The 27,459-nt window shown below is 41.5% G+C and overlaps 1 protein-coding gene and 1 long non-coding RNA gene across 5 annotated transcripts in view; one reads left to right on the plus strand and one right to left on the minus strand.

Annotated features, from left to right (window-relative positions):
• On the minus strand, positions 1 to 17,234 carry LOC108388531 (olfactory receptor 8A1). 2 transcript variants are annotated; one of them, XM_073239562.1, is made up of 3 exons: positions 16,070 to 17,234; positions 15,293 to 15,443; positions 1 to 93 (listed from the first exon to the last, which is right to left on the minus strand). In XM_073239562.1, the coding sequence occupies exons 1-2, from the start codon at positions 16,952 to 16,954 to the stop codon at positions 15,438 to 15,440; spliced, it is 891 nt and encodes a 296-aa protein (XP_073095663.1). In that variant the 5' UTR covers positions 16,955 to 17,234; the 3' UTR covers positions 1 to 93; positions 15,293 to 15,437. The 2 variants fall into 2 exon arrangements, with proteins under 2 accessions (XP_073095663.1, XP_036856836.2); XM_037000941.2 differs by having other exon boundaries at positions 15,293 to 15,519.
• LOC140850019 (uncharacterized) overlaps positions 16,581 to 27,459 on the plus strand; it is a 21,851-nt gene continuing 10,972 nt past the window's right edge. For all 3 annotated transcript variants that reach the window (XR_012132658.1, XR_012132659.1, XR_012132657.1), the window contains exons 1-2: positions 16,581 to 16,721; positions 18,978 to 19,048. This is a non-coding gene — a long non-coding RNA (uncharacterized lncRNA). The remainder of the gene's footprint in view (positions 16,722 to 18,977; positions 19,049 to 27,459) is intronic.

Genomic DNA, 27,459 nt, shown 5'->3' on the forward strand with positions numbered 1-27,459 from the left:
GTGGTCAAATACTCAAATTTCAGACGTGTTTTCTAGAAGCATGGATCTTCATTGCTGGGAATCTGACAGACATCTGTGTCTGAGATGTACTTCCTAAAATAAAAATAATTTAAATTCTAGCTACTTAAGTTGCCTAACTTATATGATTAATGCTATTTGCATAATTCAGTAGAGCTTCTGCATGCCTTTCACAAGTTTAAATCATTGAATCCTTATAAAAATCTTGGGGCAGATGGTATTTATTAGCAGGAATTATAATATATGTATTTTTTCTGTCAGTGAAGTGCAGATAAATGAAGAGATTTGTGCAGGGTCACAGAATTAAGAGGTGACTTGGAATTTGAATCTGAAGAGCCTGGGCCTTTTATCTTTGCCTCTTGTTGGGTGGTTCTTAACATGTGGTTCCCAGACCAGCATTATCACCACCACCTGGGAATTTATAATGTAAATCCTTGGGCCCCACCCACATCTATCAAAATGCTGAAGATGGGGCCTAGCAATGTGAGTCTTAAAAGCTTTTCCAGGTGATTCTGATGCACATTCACATTTGAGAATCACTAGTTCTAGTTGGCAGCTACCTGTGTCTGTCAGGCATTGTCAGTACACACACCTTACTCATGATGTCTTGTTATCAGCATGGTACAGGGGAAAAGGGGAATGATATGTTATTTTTTCCATCTTCTAGGAAACTTAAGCTCAAGAAGTTACTCAAGTTACCAATGCCACATAGTTACTGAGAGGCAGAACTGGGCCTAGAACCCAGGACTTTTAACCACCAGCTCATCCTGAGCTACTGTAACAGGCTCTTTTGTTATGGCTTACTTTTTTGGGTAGGACTTTATTTGTTGAAGTAAAATTGATTTATTGCATTTCTAGGGATAAACAGGAGAGGGGTCTTATTAGTGTATTTCATAAGCATTTAAAAAAATTTTAAAGCCATATATGTGCCCAAAGAAAATAGAAAATATGAGTAGGTAATAGAAAATGAGAAAGCGAAATGTAGTGATTACCATTCTTAGTTACTTAATGTCTAGCCATTAGGCAGGAAAATAGATATGAGTGGGGTGGAAAGAGAAGAAGACCTGGAAAGCCCACTAAAAAAGATCCAGAGTTAATGAGTTAATTAGTTAAAGCTCAAAAAAGCCAGGAGCAACTTGGCCTAGAAGTTTGAATATTCCCCAGATAAGGAAAAGTATCTCAACATAGCCTATGTTTTCACCGTGTCAGTTAGAACATACCATTGTAAGATTTACTTTAACACCTGTTAAAAGGCCCAGCTTATTCAGAAAGAATTCTATCTTAAAGCTAAGATTGCATTTTAATCAAATGGACAGTGGCTCAGCCCACCTTGGAGGCAGGGCAGACTGTCTTGACTGATATGCTTCCAGACAGAAGCTGATATCCTGGAAAGGAATCAAAGCAGTATGTGTCTTGTGTTGAGTTAAAAAAAATAAAAAGAGACTTAATGTCTTATCAAAGATGAACATTCTGAGACCGTTTGGCAGGTCCGCACCTGGCCCTGGGTCGCTTTCCTGAAAATCCTCCACTGCCTATAAAACCCCAGACCCTAAACTTTTCAGTGCTCTCCTCTCTCTGAGGTCGTCCGCACTTTGAAAGTGCATAGCCTTAAAAATTTATCTCAACCTTTCAGCGCGCCTCTTCTGTGAGGTCACTCATAACCCCCTTTCTCCAAGTGTGCACTTGCTCTCTTTAAATAAAGCTTCAACCTTTCAGGGCGCCTCTCCTCCTTGAGGTCGTCCGCACTTTTTCTCTCTTTAAGTAACTTTAAATAAAACTTTTACTCTGCTTCATGACTGTGTCTCTGCCCTTCAATTCTTTGTTGCGGCGGGGACAAGAACTGAGGAAAATACACAATGCTCCCCCCAACATAGCCTTCCAGATATTTTTGTATGGACACATATGCCTTTGTTTTTTCCCTGAAATGAGACGTATTATATATATGTTTATAACTTGCTTTTTTTGTGTTTCATTTAAAAATACATGGTTTCATATGGTTTCACCCCACCCTTCCTCACTCTCTACTAACAAGACCTGCCCTAATCATGTTCCTGTAGGCTTCAGATTGCAGTAGTAATGACAGGTTAACCTACATGCATCTTAAGCTTTATACCTTAAATTATGGTGCCAGAAGCAGTACCATTTGTTCAAACTACAACTCTTTGAGTTGTATTTATCATCCCCATTTGAAGTTCAGAGAGAGGTTAAACAAATTTACCACTGTCATCCGGCTGGGAAGTGGTAGAAACAGGATGTGCACTGAGATCTGACTGACTCCAAAGTTGATTTGTTGAGTACTTAGTGCGACAATATAATTTTTAAACTGGGATATATTTAAGAGTGAAATAGGTTGATTCGAGAGTGATACCAGCAAAAATGGTAGAGTAAGGAACTCCCAAATCCTTTCATCCCTCAAAAGCAATAAAACTGCAAAAAGTTCCAAAATCAACTTTCTTAGAACTCTGGATCCTAATCAAAAGCTTGCAGCAACCAGGGGAACACAATCAAGGGAAAAAAGTTGAATCTCAGTAAGAGAGCTCTGTGGCATTTTCACCATATCCTGGATGAGAGTCTAGCTCCCAGCTGGGCATTGGCCTTAAACACAATAGCCTGCATTCCTGGTCTAAGTACCAGCGTGGGGGGAGCATAACAGGCTTGGTCTCCAAGAACTGGGATAGTTTGTTTTGACCTGTCTGGTGACTCTGAAAGACTGGCTCAAAGGGCTTGCCTCTGTTTCACCTAACCTGGAGCCCTCCTAGGGCTGAGGTGGCTTCAGAGGGAGGAGGTTTTTGTGGAGGAGGTTTAAAGGCAAATATATTAGTCACTGCCACCTGTGGCAAGGGACAATGGGTAGGGCAAACAATAGATTAAAAAGCTTGGGAAAAAAAGGCCAAAGAATGAGATACTTTGGGAAATAAGGGCTTTGAAAAGCTCCCACATGTTACTGGGAACCTAGAAGGCCACACATAAGCTCAGGGCTGGGCACATTTTCAGCAAAGACCTGAGAAGACCCTAAGTTCTCACCTCTGATTGACCTTCAGGCAACATTATTTGTAAAGTCGGAATAACCCAAATGTCTACTAACTGATGCATGTATAAATAAAATGTAGTACACCCATACGGTGAAGTATTATTCAGCCATAAAAAGGAATGAAATTTTGACACATGCTAACTTGGGTGAACCTTGAAAACATGATGCTGAGTTAAAAAAGTCAGACACAAGAGGTCACATAGTATGATTCCATTTATATTAAATGACCAGAATAGGCAGAAAGCAGATTAATGGTTTCCAGGGATTAAGGGTAGGAGGGAATAGGGAGGGACTGCTTATACTTTGGGGCTTCTTTTTGAGACAATGGAATATTCTGAAATTAGTGCTGATGGTTGCATGGCATTGCAGACATACTAGAAATGATAGTATACACACCTTAAAGTGCTTAAAATGGTGAATTTTACCTCAATAAAAGAAAACCATAAAATAAGAACAAAGTAAATGAAACAAAAACAAATGAGGAGATGCTCAAATAGCTTTAAAATGCATTTGAAATGACGCCTCCATGGATGGCAGCAGTCTCTGAAGAGCCATCAACTCAGAGGAACTTTCCCTGGTATTGCATCATCACGATGAGAACCCTCAAAGGTTCTTAGAGAAAAGTCAACTTTTAATGAAGCCCTGAGGTCTTATTTATGCTCAAGTCCCAAAGAGAGTCTGCCTTGTGGGGCTTAATTGAAGTTTGTGATAATGAATTGTTTTTCTCTGTTTAAAAATTTTGTGCTATGGGATTAAGGACAGGGTTTGGGATTTATTAATGATACTGAAGAATGTAGAAAAATTCTAAGGGAAAACTTATAAATAGAGTGGCATCATTGTTGAGCCTTGTTTGAATATGGACCACAGAGAAAAATAAGCAATCATTGATAAGTGTGTACATAAATGCATAAAACAACACGGCCTTTGGGGAGATGGGTTTCAGCACTATGGTTTCATAACTTCTCCAAGGGAACTCCAGTCCTTAACTCTGACCAAAAACACATCTAGCCCACCCAACTGCTGAGTACTGAATTTTCCCAAATTGAGATTTGTTGCTTTGACTAAGAAGTCTGTCCTCACTGAAATTAAAGTGTCCCTAATCAGGAATGTTGAGTACAGGTGGTCACATACCTGCTTTATTAGTTCTTGAGGGAATGAATTATCAGGTCCCTTTCTGAAGCCAATTACATAGGAAAGGAATTTATAGTAGCCAGGGCTGGGTATTTGGAGAACAGAATGGGAGGTGCACAGGTACTATCATTATATGACTTGTGATAAAATGCTCGGAAAAGTTTTCTGTACCTCTAAACTCTTCCTATGTCTTAAATTTTCTCACTTAGAACCAGTGTTTTGCATTAAGGTGTGGTTACTGAAATGCATGATAAAAATGTGTTGGACTTTGAGTTATTGAGCCATGTTTACCCAATAGGTCACAAGAGTAGCCGGTACTACCAAGCACACTCTGACCATATCTTTTTCAAGTATTTGCGCAAAGATCACCTTCACAGTGAGGCCTAGCTTTACTCTCCTACTTGAAATTACAGTCCTTACCTCTTCCTTTATACCATTGTTCCTTGCTTTATTTTTGAGGATATTAAAAACTGAGAAAAACATCTTTTATATTTATTTACACATTCACAAGTTTAGATGCTCTTCAAGTTTATATTTAGATTCATCTCTAAAGTCGATTTTTACAATTCCAGGGGCTCTCCAAATTTCCATCTGTTATCTTTTCCCGTCTGCCTAGAGAACTTCTCCTAACATTCCTTGTAGTGAATTCAACTGACAACAGATTCTTTAACCTTTGGTGGGTATAAAGAAGCCTTTCATTCACATTCAATTTTGAAAGAGATTTCCACTGAATATAGAATTCTGGATTGACAGTTTTTTTTCTTTCTGCACTTTGAAGATGTCACTCCATTATCTTTCTTTCTTGCATCATTTTTTTAATGGTAATTTACATGTTTATTTATTTTATTTTGGGATCATTAATCTACAATTACATGAAAAACATTATGTTTACTAGGCTCCCGTCTTCACCAAGTCCCCCCCACATGCCCCTTCACAGTCTCTGTCCATTAGTGGCTTACATCATTTTTGAGAAGTCTGTAGACATTTTTATTTTTGTTCCTCTGTCTGTAATGTGCTTTTCTTCTTTGGCTGCTTTTAAAATGTTCTCTTTGTGACAGATATGCAGCAATTTGATTATGATGTACCTTTGTGTGGTTACTTTGTGTTTATTCTGTTGGTAGATTCATTGAACATTTTGAATATGTAGGCATATAATTTTTTACCTAATTTGGAAAATTTTATTTTTATAAATAGTTTTCTTGTTTTTTCTTTCTCTTGCTCAAACTATAGATTAGAGTTGCTTGATATTGTCCCATAGGTTACAGAGGCTCTATTCACTTCTCTATCAGCGGTTTTTCTCTCTCTGTTTCAGTTTAGGTAGTTCTTATTGCTATGTTTTCAACTGCATGACATTCTCTTCTGTAGTGTCTAATCTGATAATTGATACAAGCAAGGGATATTTTTACCTTCAAATATTATATATTTTTAATTATCTAGATGTTCCATTTGTTTTTCTTATAGTTTTATTTCTATAAGCATGTTCATTTCCTTCTTTAGTTAGTAAGCATATTAAATATACATATAGTAGCTAATGATGTCCTTATCTACAGATCCATCATCTCTGTCATTTCTGGGCTGTTATTATTGACTTATTTTCCTCCTTGTTACAAGTCACAATTTCCTTCTCTGTCTAGTCATTTTTGCATGGATGTAAGCATTATAGATTTTATGTTGTTGAATGCCACATTTTATTTATTCCTTTGAAGTATATTGGGCTTTCCTCTGGCAGGCTTTTAACTATCTTGAGGATCATTTTGATCCTTTAGAAGTTTGTTTTTAAGTTTTCATAGGGTACATGTAAAGTCTGCACCCCAGACTTTTTTTTTGTATTCAATCTGTATTTATTGAAATCTCTTCACTCTGGCTGGTGGAAATTTGAATAATACCTGGTTATGTGGATTCTTCCTATAGCTCTCTGGTAATTGGTTTTGTTCAAGAAGTTTTTTTTTTTTAAACCTGGCCTCTTGGAATTTAACTGTACTTAGATTTGTTATCAAGCCAAATTGACCTTTGCATAGCTCCCTGTACTCCGGTGTTCTGCTCCATGGATTCTAACTGTTTGGGGCTCTCTGAACTCCAGTGTCTGGCTCCTCAGTTCAGTAAGACTACCAAGCTATGTTTGCTCCCCTTTCCCTGGGGGAAACACACTCTGTTTTTCTAGTTCAAGGCACAGGGAAAGTCTGAACCCTGTTACTCTGTCATGTTTGGAAGAGGAAGTCTCAACTTCACTTTTTCTTGAAGTGTTGTTTCTTTTAATGTGCATTTCTCAAGTGAGAGAAGTTGAGCATCTTTTCATATGTTTAAAAACCATTAATATTTCTGTTTTCTCCAGAATCTCTATTTATACCTTTTGTCCATTTTCTCTTGGGTTGTAGGTCTTCTTATTCTTAAATTTTCAAAGATCTGTATAATAAAGACTTCAGCTATTTGTCTGAGATATAAATATTTGCATTTATAATTTACACTGTTGTGTGAGAAATTTATCTAATTTTATTATTCATATGGCTATCCAGTTGTATCATTATAACTGAAAAAAATGGAAACTCATCTTTTTCCTATTGATTTGAGATGCTACCTTAATCAAATAGAACATTTCTACTTGTACTCAGGTCTATATGTGAGTTTTACATTCTATTCCAGCTGTTTACCATTCTATTCATGTGCTAATGCCCTACTGTTTTAATTATAGAAGCTCTGTATGTTTTCATATCTGTTAGGGTTCATGTCTACATAATATATATCTTTAGGATTTTCTGTGCTATTCTTGCTCATTTATTCTTTATATAAACTTTATAATCAGCTTGTATTCTTCCAGAAAAAACTGATGCTATATTTACTGAGATCACGTTACATTTATAAACAGACTTAGAGAGAATTGATATATTATTATGGATGAGTTTTCAAATCCTAGAACTTGGAATATGTTCCTATTTGTTAGATCTTCTTTGTGTACTTTAAATGTGTTTATATCTGTAGTTATATAGGTTTTATAAAATTCTTGTTGTAGTTTTACCTAACAATTTTATTTTACTTTTCTATTGTAGTGAGATCTATGGTTGTCTGTTCTTACAGGTTACTGCTTATATATAAGGTTTATTGATTTCTGATTTTATTCCTGCAATTTTACTGCATGATTTTAGTATATTTTCATTGATTCTTTTGAAGTTTCCAGATATAATACCATCATCTGCATACACAGATAGTTTTACCTCTTCCTTTCTGATTCCTCTGCCTCTGATTCTTTTCTCTTGTCTAGTCGCACTTTCTCCTTCCATACAGTATTTAAGTAATAGAAGAGATGGCGGTCATCCTATTCTTCTTTGAGGCTTTAATGGAAATGCATCTGTGTTAGCTTGTTAGGGCTCCCATACCAGAACACTACAGGTCCGGTGGGTTCAAACAACAGAATTTATTTTGCCAAAGTTTTAGAGGCTGGAAATCCGAGATTAAGATATCGGCAGGTTTGGTTTCTCCTGAGGCCTCTCCACTTGACTTCCAGATGGCTGCCCTCTGCCCGGGTCCTCGCAGGGTGTCCCTCTGTATGTGCGCGTCACTGGCAGGTCTGCGTGTGTCTGAATTTCTTCCCTTTATAAGGACGCCAGTCAGTTTGGATCAGGGCTCACCCTAAGGGCTGCATTGTAACTTCATTACCTCTTTGGAGGCCCTGTCTCCAAATAGTCCCCTTCTGAGATACTACACGTTAGACCTTCAACATCTGAACTTTGGAGGGGGGCACTCTTCAGCCTACAACAGCGATGAATATTTTCACATTAAGAATTGAATTTGATCAAATGTCTTTTCACGGGTTCTTGGTCCCACCCCTTACATTCTGCAGATATTTCTGATCCTCAAAGTTCCATTTCCTGCTTTGTACCTTCAATATTCTCCTCTCTGCTAACTCCTTTCCTCAGTGTATGAACATAAGCACGCCTTCATTACCATAAAAATAATCCCTCAGTGCCTTTTTCTTTTTCTTTTATTATAAAAAAATTAAAAACAGTGATCTATGCTTATGCCTTCCTTTTCTATGTTCAAAGGGTGGTGTTCATTTTTAAATGTTCTAACATTCTTTGCTCATTTCTCTCCTCTTATCCAGTGCAACTGCTGTACAGATATACTTGGAAAGCAAATTTGGGTTTTCTATGTTTTGTAACGTGCTAAGTGTCAAGTCTTTCCTGGGCTAGAGGTCACTCAGGAGTACTTTTGATTCCTGGCCTTGATTTTTAGCTGTGTTGCCACCAGATGGCAGTAGCTGAAAGAGTCAGCCTGTCTGACTGAGGACCTTGAGGACTTTGTTGATTTTTAAATAACATCTTCAAGCTCTTTTTAATAGAAGTATACATATAATATGTATATATATAATTATGTATATAAATATACATACTTTCATTTTATATACATACACAATATAATTTTCATAGGAGAATATATGTATATACACATATATATATACACACACATATACATAGTACCCATATATATTAATATATTTGTATATTTATTTTAAAAAGTAAAATAAAAGCATGCACTAGAGGTTTTCATGTGGAGAATGTTAAATTCCTGCCCAATATCCAGGTCCACAAATTACGTCATTGAATTTTGGTCATATTTGTGGCACGCCAGTATGGGAATTCCCACTTAGCATCCACCCTGGGCTCCAGGACCAAACAGGGTGGTGAACTAAGTAGGCATTTCCCTCCATTGTTCTTGGGGTAAGTAGTGCCAGGGTTAAGCAGTGAAATTGTGCATGGAAATGGTTAAAGCATGCTTCATGTATGAACTCAAAGGCTACAACTTCTTGTTTTCTGTAGTAACTCTAACAGAGTATTTGAGGGAACTGCCCCTCGATCACTACTTAGGCCTCTGATGATATATCTACATGCAAAATAAAACTGTTTCTAAAAGAGCACCTATGGCCACAATGATAAGGACAAATGTTTTCCCTCTTTCATTTAGAAAGGAGCCTCTGGGCACAGCCTTAATCAGAAGTCACGGTCATTAGCTCAGAATTCCTGCCAGGATGGTGCAGGCACAAGGGATGAGTCTTTCCTTTTCCTGGCATAACAGGGAGAAGAAGGATATAGGTTCAGGGCTGTCCCCTCCTCCGTTCCTGAGCCTTTTCCCTTCCAGGAGCAGGAGAGGAGGTAAGACCCAGCTCTGCTGGTCACAGTGGGGCAGGATGCATCCCATGTCCCTTCACATCCTTCTCAACTGAGAGTCCCACGGTTTTTTTTTCTTTTAATTTTTTTATTTTGGTATCATTAATCTACAATTACATGAAGAACATTATGTTTACTAGGCTCCCCCTTCACCAAGTCCCCCCGACGTACCCCTTCACAGTCACTGTCCATCAGCGTAGTAAGATGCTGTAAAATCACTACTTGTCTTCTCTGTGTTGCACAGCCCTCCCCGTGCCCACCCCCCACACTATACATGCTAATCATAAGGCCCCCTTTCTTTTTCTCCACCCTTGTCCCTCCCTTCCCACCCATCCTCTCCAGTCCCTTTCCCTTTGTTAACTATTAGTCCATTCGTGGGTTTTGTGATTCTGCTGCTGTTTTGTTCCTTCAGTTTTCCTTTGTTCTTATACTCCACATATGAGTGAAATCATTTGGTGCTTGTCTTTCTCCGCCTGGCTTATTTCACTGAGCATCCATCCATGTTGTTGCGAATGGTAGGATCTGTTTTTTCTTATGGCTGAGTAATATTCCATTGTGTATATGTACCACCTCTTCTCGAATTGGGATTTGGTTTGGACTTGTCCCCTCCCTCGTTTGGATCTGGGTAGGGGAGACTGGAGCCAGGGAGGAGAGATGTCTCCTGGTCTCTTCTCAAGTCTCTGTCTTTAAATCTGGCTCAAGGCCAAGTTCTGAGCAACATGAGAAACTAGTGAATTGCTCTGAGATGCCATGAGGACTGGATTCTGGTATGCAGCCTAACCCCTGAGTTCAAACTGTTTCACATTTGTTAACCTCAGTTCGCTTATCTGTAATATGAATATACTACTTCTAACCTATGTACTGGGACACCAAGCCCAGTTGGGGAAATTCTCTTCTGAAAAGATGGGGATTTAGTGCAAGTTTGTATCCTAAATTGTGACACCATCTTGGCCCTTCCACTGCTGGGCTCTCAGAGTGTTGGCAGCCAGTCTCATGGCCACATTCCTGGCCCACCTCCCCCACTTAAATTAGGAGGTTGGAGGACTTCCTGGTAAAGCTGACAAACCTAAAAAATTACACACTGATCAAGTGGCTTACCCAGACATCCTTTAACTAAAGTTTCTCCAAATGTGGTCTTAGAAGGACCAGCATCACCTGGGAATTGTTAGAAATGCAAGATCGCATTCCTCACCTGAGAACTACTACATCAGAAGCTGTGGGGTGCAGCCCAGCACTCGGTCTCTACAAGCCTCCTTGTGGCCATTCTGGTGCAGGCTAATGCTTGAGAACCGTCCTCTGTCTACGTCAACAGCCTGTCTGAAATGGTTTGGGGTCCGAGGCCATGAAACCATTATAGTACCCAATGGCCCTCAGACATATGAAATTCAAAATAAAAATTTAATATTTGAAATGACACAAAATGACATTCTGAAACGGAAGTAGTTTCTAGCCTTTTTGTTTAATGGAAAAGTTGTGGAGATGTTTTCTAAAATCTTTCAGGGTGCGTATTTTCTGGTGCCTCAGGATGTATTTCACTGATGCATTACTTCCTACCCAAACCAAAGTAATGGAATATGGTCAACGAATGATTCACGCTTGGAGCTGTCTTACCCCACATCCCGTGCAAAGAGAGGAATGAGGTGGTTTAGAAGCCCATTAATGCATTACGTGGTGACAGCAACATGTTTGAGGGGAAGCCCTGGGCCAGGGAGAGACCCACAATAAATGTGACTCTCCATTGGGCACAGGGTTTCCTAGGGATTATGCTCCGCTCCTGTGTGTACAAGCAACAGGATACTGCTGTTCACTGGGGAGTGAGGTGATGGGATAGGGGAGGTGGAGACGGCAGAAGGGGCCCCTGGGGTGAGGACAGGACAGCATCAGGCAGCGGGCTACAGGCAGTTGTCTATGAAGGAGCAGAAGAAGCTTCTCTGAATAACTGGCCAGGCACCTGGGGATTGGAAGGAGTTGGTGCTGGAGGAGGCTGGAACTAGAGCTGGGCCTGGTGCCAGGCTGCTTATCCTGAGCCTTCTCAGAGCTGATGAAGCCCCATTGCTTTGTGCTAAACTCTCACAAAGAAGGTATTTTCAGCAAGGTGATGGGGAAAGGAAGGCTATGGGCCAGGGGCCCTATGGAATTGGTCTGGTGTTTGGGTGGAACTTGCTTACATGTATTGAAGGCTTTTATTTGTGGTTTGGAATGAGAATGGAGCCCGAAGATTGACTTGGATTATTGAACCTGCATTCTATTCTTTTCCCAATGAATCTTTTAGCTCTGGATTGTGGTTCCTATTACCAAACTGCTTTGCATTCTGATGCTTAAGTCAATCGTTCCCCTGCCTCAACCCTGGACTTTTTCTAAGCTGCTTCATCTCTCTTCGATCCTTCTGAAAATCTCCAGAATGCATGGCCGGGAACAGAAGTGGACGGGGTGTGAACTCTGAAAGCTGTAGTCACAAGTTCAGATAGGGCTGTACTAGGTTTTCAATGTATAAATTATAAGCGTAGAGAAACTGATTATGCAAAGAGATAATGACCAGGCAATATATAAAGATGCGATTCATACTTGCACCCTCTGCGGCAGCCATGCTGGGAAATGAAAACACACTTTCTAAAGTAATCAGCGCAGATGGTCAGGACCAGGTTGCTGACTGCCGGCTTCCCTAATTTTTGTCCTTGCTTCCAACTTGAGACCAGAGAAAGCCAAGTGCTTCCCCAACCAACCACACAGGGAGCCCTGCCTCTAGTTAGCTCACTTCCAGCTTCCCAAAGCCAACCAGCACCTGTGAGAGCAACCTGAAGCCCTCGCCTTTCCCCCGACTCCCCTGCCTGCTTGGGAGTGTCCACCACAGCCCGTGGCAAGCTCTGAATAAGCAGCCTTTGCTTGTTCTCACTTGGGGCCTTTGCTTATCCCACACTTTGGACAGTCACTTAGCTTCATTTTTTAAATTTGTACATAGTATTTAGATGATCTCACAAGATTCTGAGCATTGATTGATATTGAGTGGTAAGATGCTCTTTTTTTTTTTAAAGAGCTTCTCTATGGAGGTATGATTGACATTCCATTTCATTTCTGTTAACTCTACCCTCCTGTCCTTTGCTGCATCTACTTCAAAAGTTTCCTCCAGCCTTCTATTAAAAAAATATGGAATGATAAGAACACAACATAAGATTTGCCCTCTTGGTAAATATTTATCTATGCATTACAGTATTGTTCACTATAGGCAAAAAAGGCAGAAACTCTTTGAGGTTTAGGCTGAATGTACTGCTCAGGGTCACACTGAGAAGATGCTTCATGTGTGCTTGTGTTTCTATCTCTAATGGTCTGAAAAATGCATAAGAAGCTTATGAAATTCGTGCTCACGTAGCTTGTGTCTCTTTTAAGAAAACCCTATGCCACACCAATAAGGAGCAGACAAGAACCCTGAAAGAGCTGAAATAAAGTTCATCTCAAATTTAGTAATATGACTTCCCCATAAAGAATGGGTTTCTGCATATAAACTTGAATTCACTCTAACACGAATGCCTTGCAAGGTGTAGTATGTAGAAAAGCATATCTTTTTGGGAAAAAGAGAAGCGGTTTGGGGCAGACACATGGGCAAAGCACACTGCTCTCCAATTAGCCCTCCTAAGGGGCTTGGTGAGAGGTGTCCTGTCCCCGGCCCTTCTCTGGCTGCGTCCCTCCCCAGGAGGGGATTGGATCCAAGAGGATGTTCCCGGCCCAGAGCCTATGCACCTCCATGACTTTTCTTTAGTGTTGGGATGCCTGAACTTCCTGCTCATATACCCTGTAACTGCTTATAGGTTCTTCCTGAGGCCCATTCCCCAAAGGCATGGGCCTTTACCCTTAGACCAGGGGATGTCCAGGGGGTGGCTGTATGCAGGAAACAGTGATGGAGCTTGGGCATGATGAGCCCACACATGAGCATGTGCAAGGGACCTTGTGGAGAGGGACAGACTGGCAGTGGGACATGGAGGGAGCAGGCTGTGGCCTGGGAGGGGCTGGGCACCAGGGAGAATGTTTCTTTAGTGCTGCATTCTGTCATGCAGCTCCTAGAACTCTGAGAATTGAATTTGACCTTGATATTCTAGCTTCTTATGAAGGTAGGAAGAATAAAATATTTGCTTCTTATGAAGGTAGGAAGAATAAAATATTTGCTACTTTTCTAGCTTGATTGCTAACTTCTGCATATTTAGAAGATCTTTCCCAAGGCCTCACTATATTAAGGTTGGCTCTTTCTGTCTCCCCTTTAAGCATTGAGTGGCAAGCTTTGATCTGGAACTTCTTGGGTGTGTTGACTGCTATGCACCAGGGTGTGGGTCTAGGAAAAGGAACTTCTATTTCTCTCTTTTCCCACTCTCTATTTCCAGGCATCTAATCTGGTGACCATTCTAACCTGCTTTATGTGTATTTTATGTTATGATTTTTCCTTGCTAAATGTGTTTTCTTCTGCTTTGTGCATATGTAGGTTTAATATACACAATTAATATTGTCTCTATATCTCATCGTCTTTCTTACTTTCTCACATAGCAGTACAGCTCCAGGATATGTTGCCTATAGATAATCATTTGCTTCTAATACTGTACTGTCTCCACTGCCACTTATTCATTTATTTATCCAGTGGTGGATATGCAAGATATCTCAGTGTTTTAATTTGCACTCCTCTGATGAGTAATTGGTTGGATCATCTCTTCACATGCTTGGTGGTACTTCAAGTAATGATTGTCTTGGTAAAGTATTTATTCTGTGTGCCTTGTCCATATTTTCTGTTGATGTCTTTCTTCTTGTTGGTTTGCAGGATTTTCTAATATATGCTAGCAAGATATCCTATTCCATTTATTCCATTTCATTTCTATTAACTCTACCCTCCTGTCTTTTGCTGTACAAAATTTCTAATTTTTGACCAACTTATTTGGCTTTATGATTTCTTACCACAGAGAATAATAGATGTGTTCCTACATTCTTTTCTAACTAGAGTAGTTCTATTGTAGTAGAGATTTCACCTCTTCTCCTGACCTTGAGAAAGGTCAGGAGAAAATGGGTACAGAAGTCCCTTGGGAATTGCTCTTTCAACATATGTTTCACCTTCCTTGTAGTCAGGTTAAGAACCTTCTGTTATAGTATAAACACATCACAATATGAAAGGTACAACTTGGGGAATATTGTCAGTAATATTGTAATAATTTGTTATGGTGACATTCCAGAACTACACTTATCATGTTGTGCATTGTGTAGGATATAAATGTTGAGTCCTGATGTTAGACACCTGAAAGCATTATAATATTATCTCAACTATATTTCAATGAAAAAACCCTAAAAGTGACATATCCCAGATTCACTTGTGGCTAGAGTCAGGGGATGTGAACTATTTTTGACTAATTAATGCATATATGTGGGATTTGAATTGTGAGACTGAGGTTGGTTCTCACATTTCACTTGTTATCAGAATCACCTGAGGGCTTATTAAACACAGAATGCTGGGCCCCACCCAGTAATGAGTGGGTCTGGAGAAGGGCCTGAAAATGTGCATTTCTAAAAACTATCCAGGTGAGGCTTATCCTCAGGCTCTGTTATTTACGTGTTGTGAGAGTGTCAGACGTAAAGTGTCAGACTTAAATCTCACGGTGGTGGCAGTGACAGCGGCAGCTGGAGTTCCTGACCTTTAGGTCATATCCAGCGTGGAGTCACTTTGGGGCTCCCTCACTTCTGCAGACATCCCAAAAACTTTACACAAGACATTCCCTGTATTAGATACCTCCCTGCTGGAGAAAACTAGAGTTATTTCTGTTTCCCTTAATCAGCTACTGCTTGGTACAACACTATACCAAAAATAACTATAAAAGACAAGAAGCTGTCTATACATCCTTTATCCTACATCATACTGCTGCATCTGAAATCTGTATCTGTGATATTGTTACAAACTAAGGAAGCAGGGAGAAGCTTTGTCCCATACCTTTGGATTTATTGAACAAGGTTGGCAGTTGATCTGTCAGTTCTTAAAGCAGAACCAGAGGCTTTGCAGAATTTTGTAACATGGCTGACTAATCCCCCTGTGCTTCCTGGGACTGGGAGATTTCCTGGGAGGTGGAGTTTCAGTCCTAAAACTGGAAAGTTCCAAACACACTGAGTCAAGTTGCTCTCTCTAGGGCAGTCTTTCCTTAGTTATCTTTAACCAATTGCCTGTAGAGGGACATATGGTAGATGATAAAGTTGGGGACCAGAGAAATCATTTTCAGAAGATGTTAAGTGCCAAAAGTAATAATTGGGTTGACTAATATTATCTACACAGAAGGTAATAAAATAATGAATTACTTTCTGAGTCAATAATGGAAGTTTAAAATTCATGGTAAATTCAAGTTAAGATAGTTAATGTTTACTAAAGGATTCATGATAGTGAAAATGAAACCCAAATGAAGGAAAACATACACTTGAAATCACTGCTTTTCAGACAGAAATGAGAATAGAGAGAGGATGAGAAGGAAGAAGGTTGGAGGGAAGGAGGCATACGCCCAACCACACAGGTCAAGATGAGCATTTCAAGGGTTCCCCTCCTTTATTTATAACTTGCTGTTAAAATTGACAGAGTTTTATTTTTATTTTTTGGTATCATTAATCTACAATTACATGAAGAACATTGTTAACTAGACTCCCCCCATTACCAAGAAAATTGACAGAGTATTTTGACTCAAAATACTTTTCTCCTCAGTGCTCTTTGCACGGCAGCCTTTACCTCCTTATTCCTCAAGCTGTAGATCAGTGGGTTCAGCATGGGGATGACTGTGGTGTAGAACACAGAGGCCACGTTCTCCCGGGCCAGGGAGTTGGCCGTGGAGGGCTTTAAGTACATGAATGCAGTGGATCCATAGAACAAGCCCACTGCTGCCAGGTGGGAGCTGCAGGTGCTGAAGGCTTTGGATCTGCCCTCTGTGGTGCTGATGCGGAGGATGCTGGAGAGGATGAAGGCGTAGGAAACCAGGACTGTTAAGCTGGTGACTACGATATTGAATCCAGCCAAACAGAAGACTGTCATCTCAATATCGTAGGTGCTGGAGCAGGAGAGCTTCATAAGAGGGACTATGTCACAGAAGTAATGACTGATGAGGTGCTCACAGTAGGGCAGTTTCATCATAATGACAGTCTCTATTGTTGAACCAATCAGCCCCATGGCATAGACCACAGCCACCAGCAGGGAGCAGACTTGATGAGACATGATGATGTTGTAAAGCAAAGGTCTGCAGATGGCGACATAGCGGTCATAGGCCATCACGGTCAGCATGTAACACTCAGCAACGACAAAAACAATGAAGAAGTAGAGCTGTGACATGCACCCCGCATAGGAGATGACGTTCTTCTCTGACACAAAGTTCACCAGCATTTTAGGGGTAATGACAGAGGAGTAGCAGAGGTCCACGAGGGACAGGTTGCTGAGGAAGTAGTACATGGGGGTGTGCAGCTGAGCATTCAGCCAGATCAGTGTGAACATGCCCAGGTTCCCGACCACGGTGACCGAGTAGATGGCCAGGAAGAGGAGGAAGAGGGGCAGCTGGAGCTCTGGTCTGCTCGTGAGCCCCCCCAGGATGAACTCTGTCACCGCAGAGTGATTTTGTGCAGCCATCTGCTTTCTTGGTTTGGGAGCCCTGTGGGGAGGAGAGAGGAGAACCCCATGAAAGACTGTCCCTTCATGTGCTTGGAGAAGCTAGTTCTGAGCATTTGGGACTAACTGGGTGATTTTGGGCTCCTCGCTGGAGTATTCATCTCTTATCCTGCTTTGTTGGGAGGACAGCCAGACCTGGTTATTTCAAGGGTCCTGATATTAAGAGAAATAAGGGGGTATGATCTGGAACGTTTGTGGCTTTCATGTTTCTCAGATATTCTGAGTGGCGATTCTTAACGTGCAGTCCCTGGACCAGCAGCATCAGATTCACCCGGAGACGTTAGAGATGCAAAGTCTCAGCCGTCACCCGGGACCTGCTATACAGGAAACCCTGGGATGGAGCCTATCCATCTGGGCTTTAACCCTCCCCCAGTGACACTGACGCATGTTAACATTAGAGAACTCTGCACTATAGGTAACAAGCAGTGTGATTCATATTTTATGTTTTGAGATGCATTTTGCTCAGACATGAAATTTCCCTGTGTTGCATTCAATTCCTAAGTAGTCCCTGAAAGTGCATGTGCAAATACCTATCTCAGATCAATGCACTGTCAGTGTTACATGTTAGTCACAACTCTATCATTGATTAACATGCCAGTTTCTGTGTCTTAAAGATGAAGAGAAATCAGTAACATCAATTCCAATAGTGGTTGTAAAAATAACACGGCATAATGCATACTGAGAAACAATTTTCAGTCACTGAGCTCCCATAAAAGTGATGTATCATTAGACACTTGGAAGTTGTTCTTAGTTTATCAGTGGACCTGAGCCCCTGTGATAGTGATCTTGACATTGAATGTATACTACAATTTCCTGGAACATTTAGAGAGTATTGATGCCCTGTTCTGCCAACAGAGTATCTGCTTTAATTGATCAGTGGTATGTCCTGGGCCAAGGCACATACTATAGGTCAGAGTCAGTGCTCAATAGCTGGGTTCATTATTATTTTCAAATCACAATATCAAACTATGGCCCCTTTAAGTCCCTGTTGGCAAAGTGCTCAAATTACAGACATGTCCCTGGGAAGCATGGATCAATATTGTTGGATATGTTACTTATATATATCATGATCTGTCTTTGAGATATATTTCTGAGTGTTTGAAACCTTAAATTGTACTATTTTTATTGCTGCCTTATAGAATTAAGAACTTACATAATGCTCTTTAAGGTGGAACTCATTAATTGCTCCTAAAATTTTTGGTATGAGAAAAAATGTGTTGAGAGTAGGATTTTTATTCCCATTTTTGTATTGAAAGTGAAGTGACAGATACTATGTGGCTTGCCTGAGGCCTCCTAGCTCCTGGTGACCTGTCTCCACCTGTGCTGTCTCCTGATCATGAGCTTCTCCTTTGGCCCCCGTGGGCAGCCTTACACATCTGCACACCTGCGGCTCTGGGCAATGTAGTGGTTCAATGTGCTTTACATTTGATTCTTAGTTTACGCACAGTCTATGAGAAGAATGAGAAATGCTATATTGTTATTTTCATTCCCAGGGTTACCTAGGTCAAACAGCTTACCAGAGGCAGAACTGGGCCTAAAACTCAGGTCTTCTGTCCGTTTTTCAGTTTCCATTAAGATACATTGTTTTGCTGTGGCTTGTCTTGTTAGCCCTTTATTGCTATTGAGTACACTTGACTTATTAGATTTTTGGAAACAGAGGATGGATTCACTGCTAATTTCAGGTGCATTTATAAAATTACAAAGGCAATATACATGCACTGTCAAAGTTAAAGTACAAATAAGGAAAAACAGAAACACCATTTTCTCACTATTTCGAGACCAATTCTGGTAGTGACTCATTCTGTGTTTTCCATGTGTTTACACGTGTATTTTCTGTACATATTTGTGTTTACACATGTAAGTATGTAGTTTTTAAAAAGCATTTTGTAACCTGCTATTTTATTGTAGTACTTTACAACACATTGTCTCAGTTTATTCCTATTATAATAGTAAGTTGGGCGCTAACTGTATTACTTTTCTTTAGATGTAAGAGTCTTTGAATCCTTAGGCTGTGGTGTGAAGACAAGACACAGCTCTGTAAGCTTTACATGGCAGGTAATTTGTGGTGAGGAGTTTAGTTTAACCATAGGTTGTATCATTTAACTAAGTTACAAAAATTATTGCCCTTTCTTGCAAAGGAGAAAACAAATTTCTTCCAGATAACTATAGATTAAAAATGTTTGTCTATCCCATTCTATTCAATTTTCATCCCTTAAAACAATAAGAAACATAGGAAGTCCCTCCTGAACATATGACCAGAAACACAATGTGCCTTACAAAGCACTACGGAGTGCACACCACTCACTCGGTGCAGAGCAGAGGGGCAGATCCTAGACAGCAATGATTTAACTTTTATTCCCATAATCACCTAATGATATAAAACAGGCATACACGATGCACACATTTGATGTCTGTCACCACAATGCTTACCTCTAATTTCAGACCCTCGGAGGCTCAGGACTGCTACCAATGGGAACACAATGTACACTCATACACAGAGATAAACATATGGTTGGAAATAGCTTGCGTTAGAGGCAGGAGTTATTGGAAGTAGTATTTTTTCTTATACAATTGCTTTAAATGTGTAATAAGTACCTGCACTCAGGAAAACCGGAACCCACTCTTCAAGAATTTTGGGGATGCATTGGTTTCAATAATCAGGAAATGGTTGGCAGAAAGTGAGAGAACCATACAGATTCATTTCTATTCTTAATAGTATTCAAAGAGGCCTGCACAGTCATGAGAAATGGGTCAGTGAGATTGGGACACTCTGGGTCTGATTTTATTTTTATGGGCGGAACCTCTCCTGGGTGCAGGCTCTCCAGGGAGTGGCGTCCTCACTAAAGGAGCAATTAGAGTCTTTGTTTGTGCCTGTGCTGTGTATCATGTTTGTCCCCCAGGTGTGTTAATTTTCCTCTGTTTGGGAGAGTCACCTTGCAGGCTGGGAAACTCAGAATGTAATGTAGCTTTCAAGTAGTTTACGAAAAACAATCCAATAAACACCATCCGCATCACTGCCACCGGCATCAAGAGGCCCAGCAGCAGCAGGTGCATCCCCAGCAGCATTGTCCTCAGTCTCCTCTTCATGGTCGTCATCGTCACTGTCACCACCATCATCCGTTACTGCCGTTATGGTTGTTATTCATTATGAGTCATTCTTCATTACGCACAATCAACTAGGCATAAATGTTTGTTTGAAAGGGTTTTAAAAACCTAATTTTAATATCATGCTCAAACAAACTGTATGATACCATAAAGGAATGTTAAATGGTAAGGAACGTTAAACTTTTCACACTGTTCCTGTCCTTCTACACTGACACTATAGAGGGAAAGGAGGTTGTGGGACATAAGAAAGTTGACTTGCAAGAACTAGTCTCTCATATTCTCTCTTTCAAAAGGGATATACGTCATTAAAAAATTCACTTTTCAAGAACACATTTAGCAATATATTTTCAATGAAATATCGCTCATGAAGATTTTTAAATTAACGTTTTTATTTGGACACAATTGTATATTCACCTGTAGTTGTAAGAAATAATGGAGAGAGATCCTGTGTATCTCTTATGCAGGTCCCCCAGGGGTACCATTTTGCACTATTCTTGTACAACACACATCCAGGACACTGTATATTGCCATATGCAGTACACTTATCGCACTCAGATTTCTCCGCTTTTACATACACTCATTGTGTGTGTATACATTTAGTTTGATGCAATTTTATCTGACTCGTAGGTCTGTGCACATTCTACTCAGAACTGTTATTGTACTCAGGTCCTCACACACATGCAGATCTGGTTACGGTTTCTCAGGAGACATGTTGTCTTTTCTTCCCCTGTTGCATCCAGAGCCCAGGTTGTTGTGCTTCATCCTCACCACTGGCCTGTGCAGGGAGGTATGATCCACACATGAAGCTGCCTTATGCCAAAGGCCATGCAAAGAGAGGAATGACGTGGTTTTGAAGCCCTCTATGCATTCTGTGGTGACCGAAACATACCGGAGGGGAACTCCTGGGCCAGGGACATCAGGGTCAGAAGGAAGGCCACAGCCATGAATGTGACTGCCCATGAGGCATGTGCTCTGGTCCGGTCTGTAGACGCAAGAAGGCACTGCTGTGCACTGGGGAGTTGGGTGAAGGAATAGAGCAGGCAGAGACAGCAGAAGGGCAAGGACAGGATGGCCTTGGGCAGCTGGCTCCAGGCAGCTGTCTATGCAGGAGCAGGAGATGCTTCTCTCAATCACTGGCCAGGCTTCAGGGAATTCAAGGGAGACTTCGCCTTGGGAAGTCTTTGCTGGTAGATGTTTACAGTCCAGCTGGACTTCTGTCAGGCTTCTTACCCTGAGCCTTCCGAGAGCTGATGAAGCCCCATTGTTTTGTGCTCAGCACACACAAAGAAGGTATTTTCAGCAAGGTGATGGGGAAAGGAAGGCTATAGGTCAGTGATCTTATGTAAGTGGTGTGGGGTTTGGGTGGAATTTGCTACAATGTATTGAAGGATCTTATTTGTGGTTTGGAATGAAAATAGAGCCCCAAGACTTGATTTGGATTATTGAACCTGCATTCTATTGGTTTCCCAATGAATCTTTTAGCTCTAGATTGTGGTTCCTATTCCCAAACCGCTTGCATTCTGATGCTAAATTTAATCATTCCCATGCCTCAATCCTGGATTTTTTCTAAGCTGCTTCATCTCTTTGATTCTTTTGAAAAGCTCCAGAATGCATGGCCGGGAACAGAAGTGCAAGGGGGATGAGCAACGAAAGCTGCAGGCAGAAGATCAGATAGGGGTGTACCAGGTTTTCAATGTATGAGCTCAGAGAAACTGATTATGGAAAGACATAATGACCAGGCAATATATAAAGAAGCGATTCTTGCCCACAACCTCTGCGGCAGCCGTGCTGGGAAATGAAACCACAGCTTCTGGAGTCATCAGCCCAGATGGTCAGGCCGGGCTGCTGAGTGCCAGCTCTTCTGATTTTTGTGGCAGTGGCAAGCTCTGAACAAGCAGTCTTTGGGTGTTCTCACTTGGTGTCTTTGCTTTTCCCACACGCTGTACAGTCACTTAGCCTCATTTATCTTATTTGTACACAGTATATAGATGATCTCAGAAGATCATGAGCATTGATTGATGTTGAGTGGTAAGATGCTTTTTTTTTTTTTTAAAGAACTTATCTATGGAAGTATGACTCACGTACAAGAAGCTATGTGTATTTAATATGTACAACTTGATAATGGTAGAGATGAATATATGAAGCTATTACCACAGTCAATGCATTAACATGTGCATCTCCTCCAAAAGTTTCCTCCAGCCTTCTATTACAAAATTATTGAGTGATAAGGAAATGTAAGATTTACCATCTTAGTAAATATTTATGGATTACAGCATTGTTAACTATCAGCAAAAAAAGAATAGAAATCCTTTGAGGTTTAGGCTGACTGTACTGCTCAGGGGACAAATGGAGAAGATGCTTCATGTGTACATGTGTGTCCATGTCTAACGTATGAAAAATGCATAAGAAGCTTATGAAATTTCTGCTCCCATAGCCTGGATCTCTTTTAAGAAAACCCTATGCCACACCAATGAGGAGCAGGCGAGAATCCTGAAAGAGCTGAAATAAACTTTGTCTCAAATATATTCTGACTTTCCCACAAAGAATGGGCATATATACACAGATGTGAGTTAAAAAAAATGGCTTGTAAAGTACAATGAAAGGAAAAAGCATCATGCTGGGCAAGGAGAGGCAGTGTGGGGCAGACACACATGCAAAGCCCATGGCTCTCCAATTAGCCCTCCTGGGCGTGTGCAATTGTCCTGTCCCCAGCCCTTCTCTGGCTGTGTCCCTCCCTCAGAGGGGATTGGATCCAAGAGGATGTTCCTGGCCAGAGCCTATGCGCCTCCTGGACTTTTCTTTCAGTGTTGGGATGCCAGAATTCCCTGCTCAAATCCCCTGTACCAGCTTATAGGCTCTTCCTGAGGCCCTTTTCCCAAAGGCTGACCACATGGTCCTTTACAGGGGGATGTCCCAGGGGCGGCTGTGTGCAGGAGGCAGGTATGGACTTGGACATGATGAGTCCACACGTGAGCATGTGCAAGGGACCCTGTGGAGAGGGACCGACTGGCAGTGGGACATGGAGGGAGCAGGCTGTGGCCGTGGGAGGAGCTGGGCAGCAGGGAGAGCGCTCCTTTAGTACTGCATTCTGTCAAGCAACTCAGAACTCTGAATTTGAACTTGGCATTCTAGCTTCTTATAAAGGTAGGAATAATGAAATATTTAATATTTTGTTAGCTTGATTTAACTTGTACATACCTAGAGAATCAATATTAAGGGGGGCCCTGGTTGTCTCCCTTTCAACCATTCAGTGGCCAGCTCTGATCTGGGGCTTCTTGGGTGTGTTGACTGCTGTGCCCCAGGGCGTGGGTCTCAAAAAAGGAGCTTTGATTTCTCTCTCTCAGATCCCACTTCCTACTTTTAGGATCAATTCTGTCTGATGACCATTCTATCCTGCTTTATGTGTATTTTATGTTTTGATTTTTTTCTTACCAAGTGTGTTTTTTTTCTGCTTTGTGCTCATGTTGGTTTAATATTGTCTTATCGATGGGTTTCAGCCCTGGCCAAGTTCACTATGGATTCAGTGTGACCAAAGAAATGACAGTAGAACGTTCTTGGGGTGAAAGGGCTATACCTAACTTTATTCCATGGTGGCAGGCCAATCACTAGAATCCCGTCCACTCAGAGCAAGTACGCATGTAGCAAGCCAGTCTCTGCCTCTGGGCCTCTCTGCCTCTGGAGCCGTCTCAGTCTCTGTCCTTGGTGCTGCCACCACTCCAGCCTCTGCTCTGGTCTCCTGCAGCCTTGCAGCTATGCCATCGTGTTACCCAGAGCACTGGGCAGAAGTAGTTATATAGAGGCAGTAACAAGGTATTGCCCACTCATGTGTAGTGAGCTAGCCAGCCAGGGCCAGGTGAGAATCCTGGCCACAGGAACCTTCACTTTACTCACACTCCACCCCTCCAGGATTCTTGCATCTCAATCTATGTGCCCTCAGTCCTCTGCAATGGTTCCCAGAACATTGTAACCAAATTCATAATAATGTAATACAACATACAAAGAACAAATTATGACAAATTATAACAACCCTCAAGCCTGAGGAGATCCATTGCCACCAAGTTGTCATCCCAGCTGTATTCAAATGAGTTCTGCTCAAATGAATTAACCAGAAGGACCATGGGTGGGCCTTACAATACCCACCTTCTCCAGCCTCTCCAGCAAAAAGTCTTTCAGACACTCAGAGAGATCTTGTGGCTTTATCTCTGCCTTCTGTTTCACCTTCAGCAGCCTGAACCACTGCTCCAGTCTCATTTGTAGCCCCGGATCCAGTCATCTAATTTCTTTTTGTCTGCTCCTGCCTTTTCAAACCAACCCACATCTGGGTTTTCATGACCTTCATGGGGCTCTTTGAATTCTTCCTTCGAGAAGCAGACTGTTTCCTTTTGTGCTTGATCCTGAGGATAGAAGCAGAGCATGGAGTGTTCCACAACCTAAGGAGGGGGCTGCACCTCCCCTGAAAGAACCCGTGGTTGCCAAGTCCTTCTGGATTTCCATAAACTTTCAACCAGGGGAGGTTGCAACCGAGGAGAGGCTGATGCCTCCGGCACCGGCAGGGCCTCCACTCCCACCTATTTGTCAAGCCTCTGTTCCTCCATTTCTGGGGCTGACGGCTCCACTACATCCTTCTGCCCCACAGCACCTGGCGGGTGCATGATGCCTCCCCATGTGCCGCTCCTTCTCAGGCCACTGCTCTTTCTTGTGCTTCTTTTTCTTGGGCCACCATGGCATACTTTACAATATCCACAGCACTTCATAGTGATGCCATTTCAGATAGCAGCAAATTTTCTTTCTCTTGGGGAAGACCCCAGTCCTCCACCCATTCAGAGTATTACATGTCCACTGAAGGACACTGAAATGTCTCCCCATCCATAGGTGCAGCTGCTGAAACACTCCTTCCATGAGGGCAGCCTTTTCTTTTCCTTGGTCAATAATGAATCCTGCCAACTATGCCAGTTGTCTTGCCAATGGGTTAAGCCCCAGGCAAGTTCACTAAGGATTCAGTGTGACCAAAGAAATGACTGTAGAACATTCTTGGGGTGAAAGAGTTATACCCACCTTTATTTCCACAGTGGCAGGTCAATTACTAGAATCCTGTCCACTCAGATCGAGGGTGCATGCAGCAAGCTGGTCTCTGCCCGTGGGCTTCTCTACCCACGCAGCCATCTCAGTCTCTGTCCTGGTGCTGCCACCACTTCAGCCATTGCTCTGCTCTCCTGTAGTCTTGAAGCCATGCCATTATGTCACCCAGAGCACTGTGTGGAGCTCATTATAAAGAGTCAATAACAACGTATTGCCCACATGTGTGTAGTGAGCAAGACAACCAGGGTCAGGAGAGAATCCTGACCATAAGAACCTTCTGTTTATCCACAAATATACACAAGGGATATTGTGTTTTACATCTCATCATCTTTCTTACTTTCTCACACAGCAATGCAGCTCCAGGATATAGTGTCTATAACTAATCATTAGCTTCTCATACTACACTGTTTCTACTGCAGTTTACCCATTTACTTACCCAGTGGAGGATGTAAGAGGTACCTTATTGTTTTAATTTGCACTTCTCTGATTGATAATTGTTCTGAGCGTCTCTTCATGTGCTTGGTGGCACTCTAAAAACTGTTCTCTTTGTGAAATGTTTATTCTATGTACCTTGCCCATATTTTCTGTTGATGTCTTTCTTCTTGCTGGTTTGCAGGAGTTTCTAATATATCCTCGTGTGATATCTTATTCCATTCCATTTCTATTAACTCTATCCCCTGTGTCCTTTGCTGAACTAATTAATAATCTTTGATATAATCAAATTCACTATTTCATTTGACTTTATTTTTTCTCAGATAAAAGAACAAGAAATATGTTTTCATTTGTTGTTTTCTAGCTAGAATGGATCTATGCTGACAGAGATATCATTTCTTCCTGAAGAAAGGTCTGGAAAAAATGGGTAGGAACATTCAGGAATTGCTCTTTCAGTGGCTCCTTGTAGTCACGTTATATAGTTCTAGTTATAAAATAAATGTTATAGTATGAAAGGCACAGCATGTAAAATATATCTATAATATTGTAGGAACTAACTATGGAGACAGATGGTATTAGTAAAGCACAGATTGCTGTGCCCCATGCAGTAAAGCCTTAGGTCAGGAGCAGGGCCTGAAAATGTGCATTTCTATTAATTTTACAGGTGATGCTCACCCTAGGGTTCTGTGATTTATGTGCTGTGAGAGTGTGAGAGGCAATGTTTGTAGAGGCAGAAGGGACAGCGGCAGCTGGGGTTCCTGAACCTCCAGGTCAAACCAGTGTGGAGTCACTCTGGGGGACCCTCACTCTTCCTACAGACATTCCACAAACTTTACACAAGATTCCCTGTGTTAAATACCGTTCTGCTGGAGAAAACTAGAGGTATTTCTGTTGTTCATACTACACCAGTGCTTGATGCAAAAATATAACAAAGAAAAGCCATTAAATGAGGATGTCCATGAATCCTTTACCCCACACGAGGCAGCTGAGTCTCAAACCAATATCTATAATGTTGTTATGAACAGAAGAACTAGGGAAAAGCTTTATCCATGTGATTGGATGTACTGGGTAGGGTTGGTAAGACATATGTCAGTTATTAAAGCAGGACCAGAGACTTCAGAATCATGTGATATATGTGACCAGTCCTGATTGTTGGGATGTGCTGTGCCCAGGGTAGTGTCGGGCATACTGCATGCAGTTGGTTCCTGTAGTGTCATCTTTCCTTAGTCAGCATGACAAGTTTCCTTCAAGGAAACAGTTTATGGTGGCAGAGAAAGGTGGGGATCTAAGAATTCATTATTAGGGGGTATTGGAAATCTCAGGAGTGTAATTCTGTCCAGCTTAGGAGGTGCTCAAAATCAGAGTCCGCCTGAGCCACGGGATCACGTCTGAGAGCCAAGAGTGGTGTGGGCTCCGAAGTCATGCAGACTCGAGTTTGCATCCCAGTGTGCTTACCAGCTATGCCACCTTGAGCAAGTTACATGCCACGTTTCCTTACCTTAACAAGTTCCTTACCATAACAATGGGTCCCTACTGTTGTGAGGTGTAAGTGAAAAAAATGCAAATGAAGCATTTGGAGAGTTGCCTGGCTCCGAGGAGGCATCTCAGTATGTGTTCGTGCTGGCATTATTATTGTTGTTGCTACGGAAACTGTATACAAGGATCAGGTGGAAGTTCTCAGGCAGGAATAGGTTAACAGGGCTGGAAGACAGGAGAGGATGAAGAAGTCGGGATGAGTAAGGGGCTGCCATCACTTTCTGGTGACCTTTGCATTCACCTTTTTGCAAAAAGTAAGAATGGGTTGAGTAATATTTTCTATATACAGGGTAATTAATTAAAGAATGGTTTTC

This window comes from Manis javanica, chromosome 6 (genome assembly GCF_040802235.1).
Source record: "Manis javanica isolate MJ-LG chromosome 6, MJ_LKY, whole genome shotgun sequence".
In the NCBI taxonomy this organism is placed as follows: domain Eukaryota; kingdom Metazoa; phylum Chordata; class Mammalia; order Pholidota; family Manidae; genus Manis; species Manis javanica.

What these genes read in the sequence shown, in the direction of transcription:
- LOC108388531 (XM_037000941.2), bottom strand. Translation starts at nt 16,954, where the DNA reads ATGGCTGCACAAAATCACTCTGCGGTGACAGAGTTCATCCTGGGGGGG.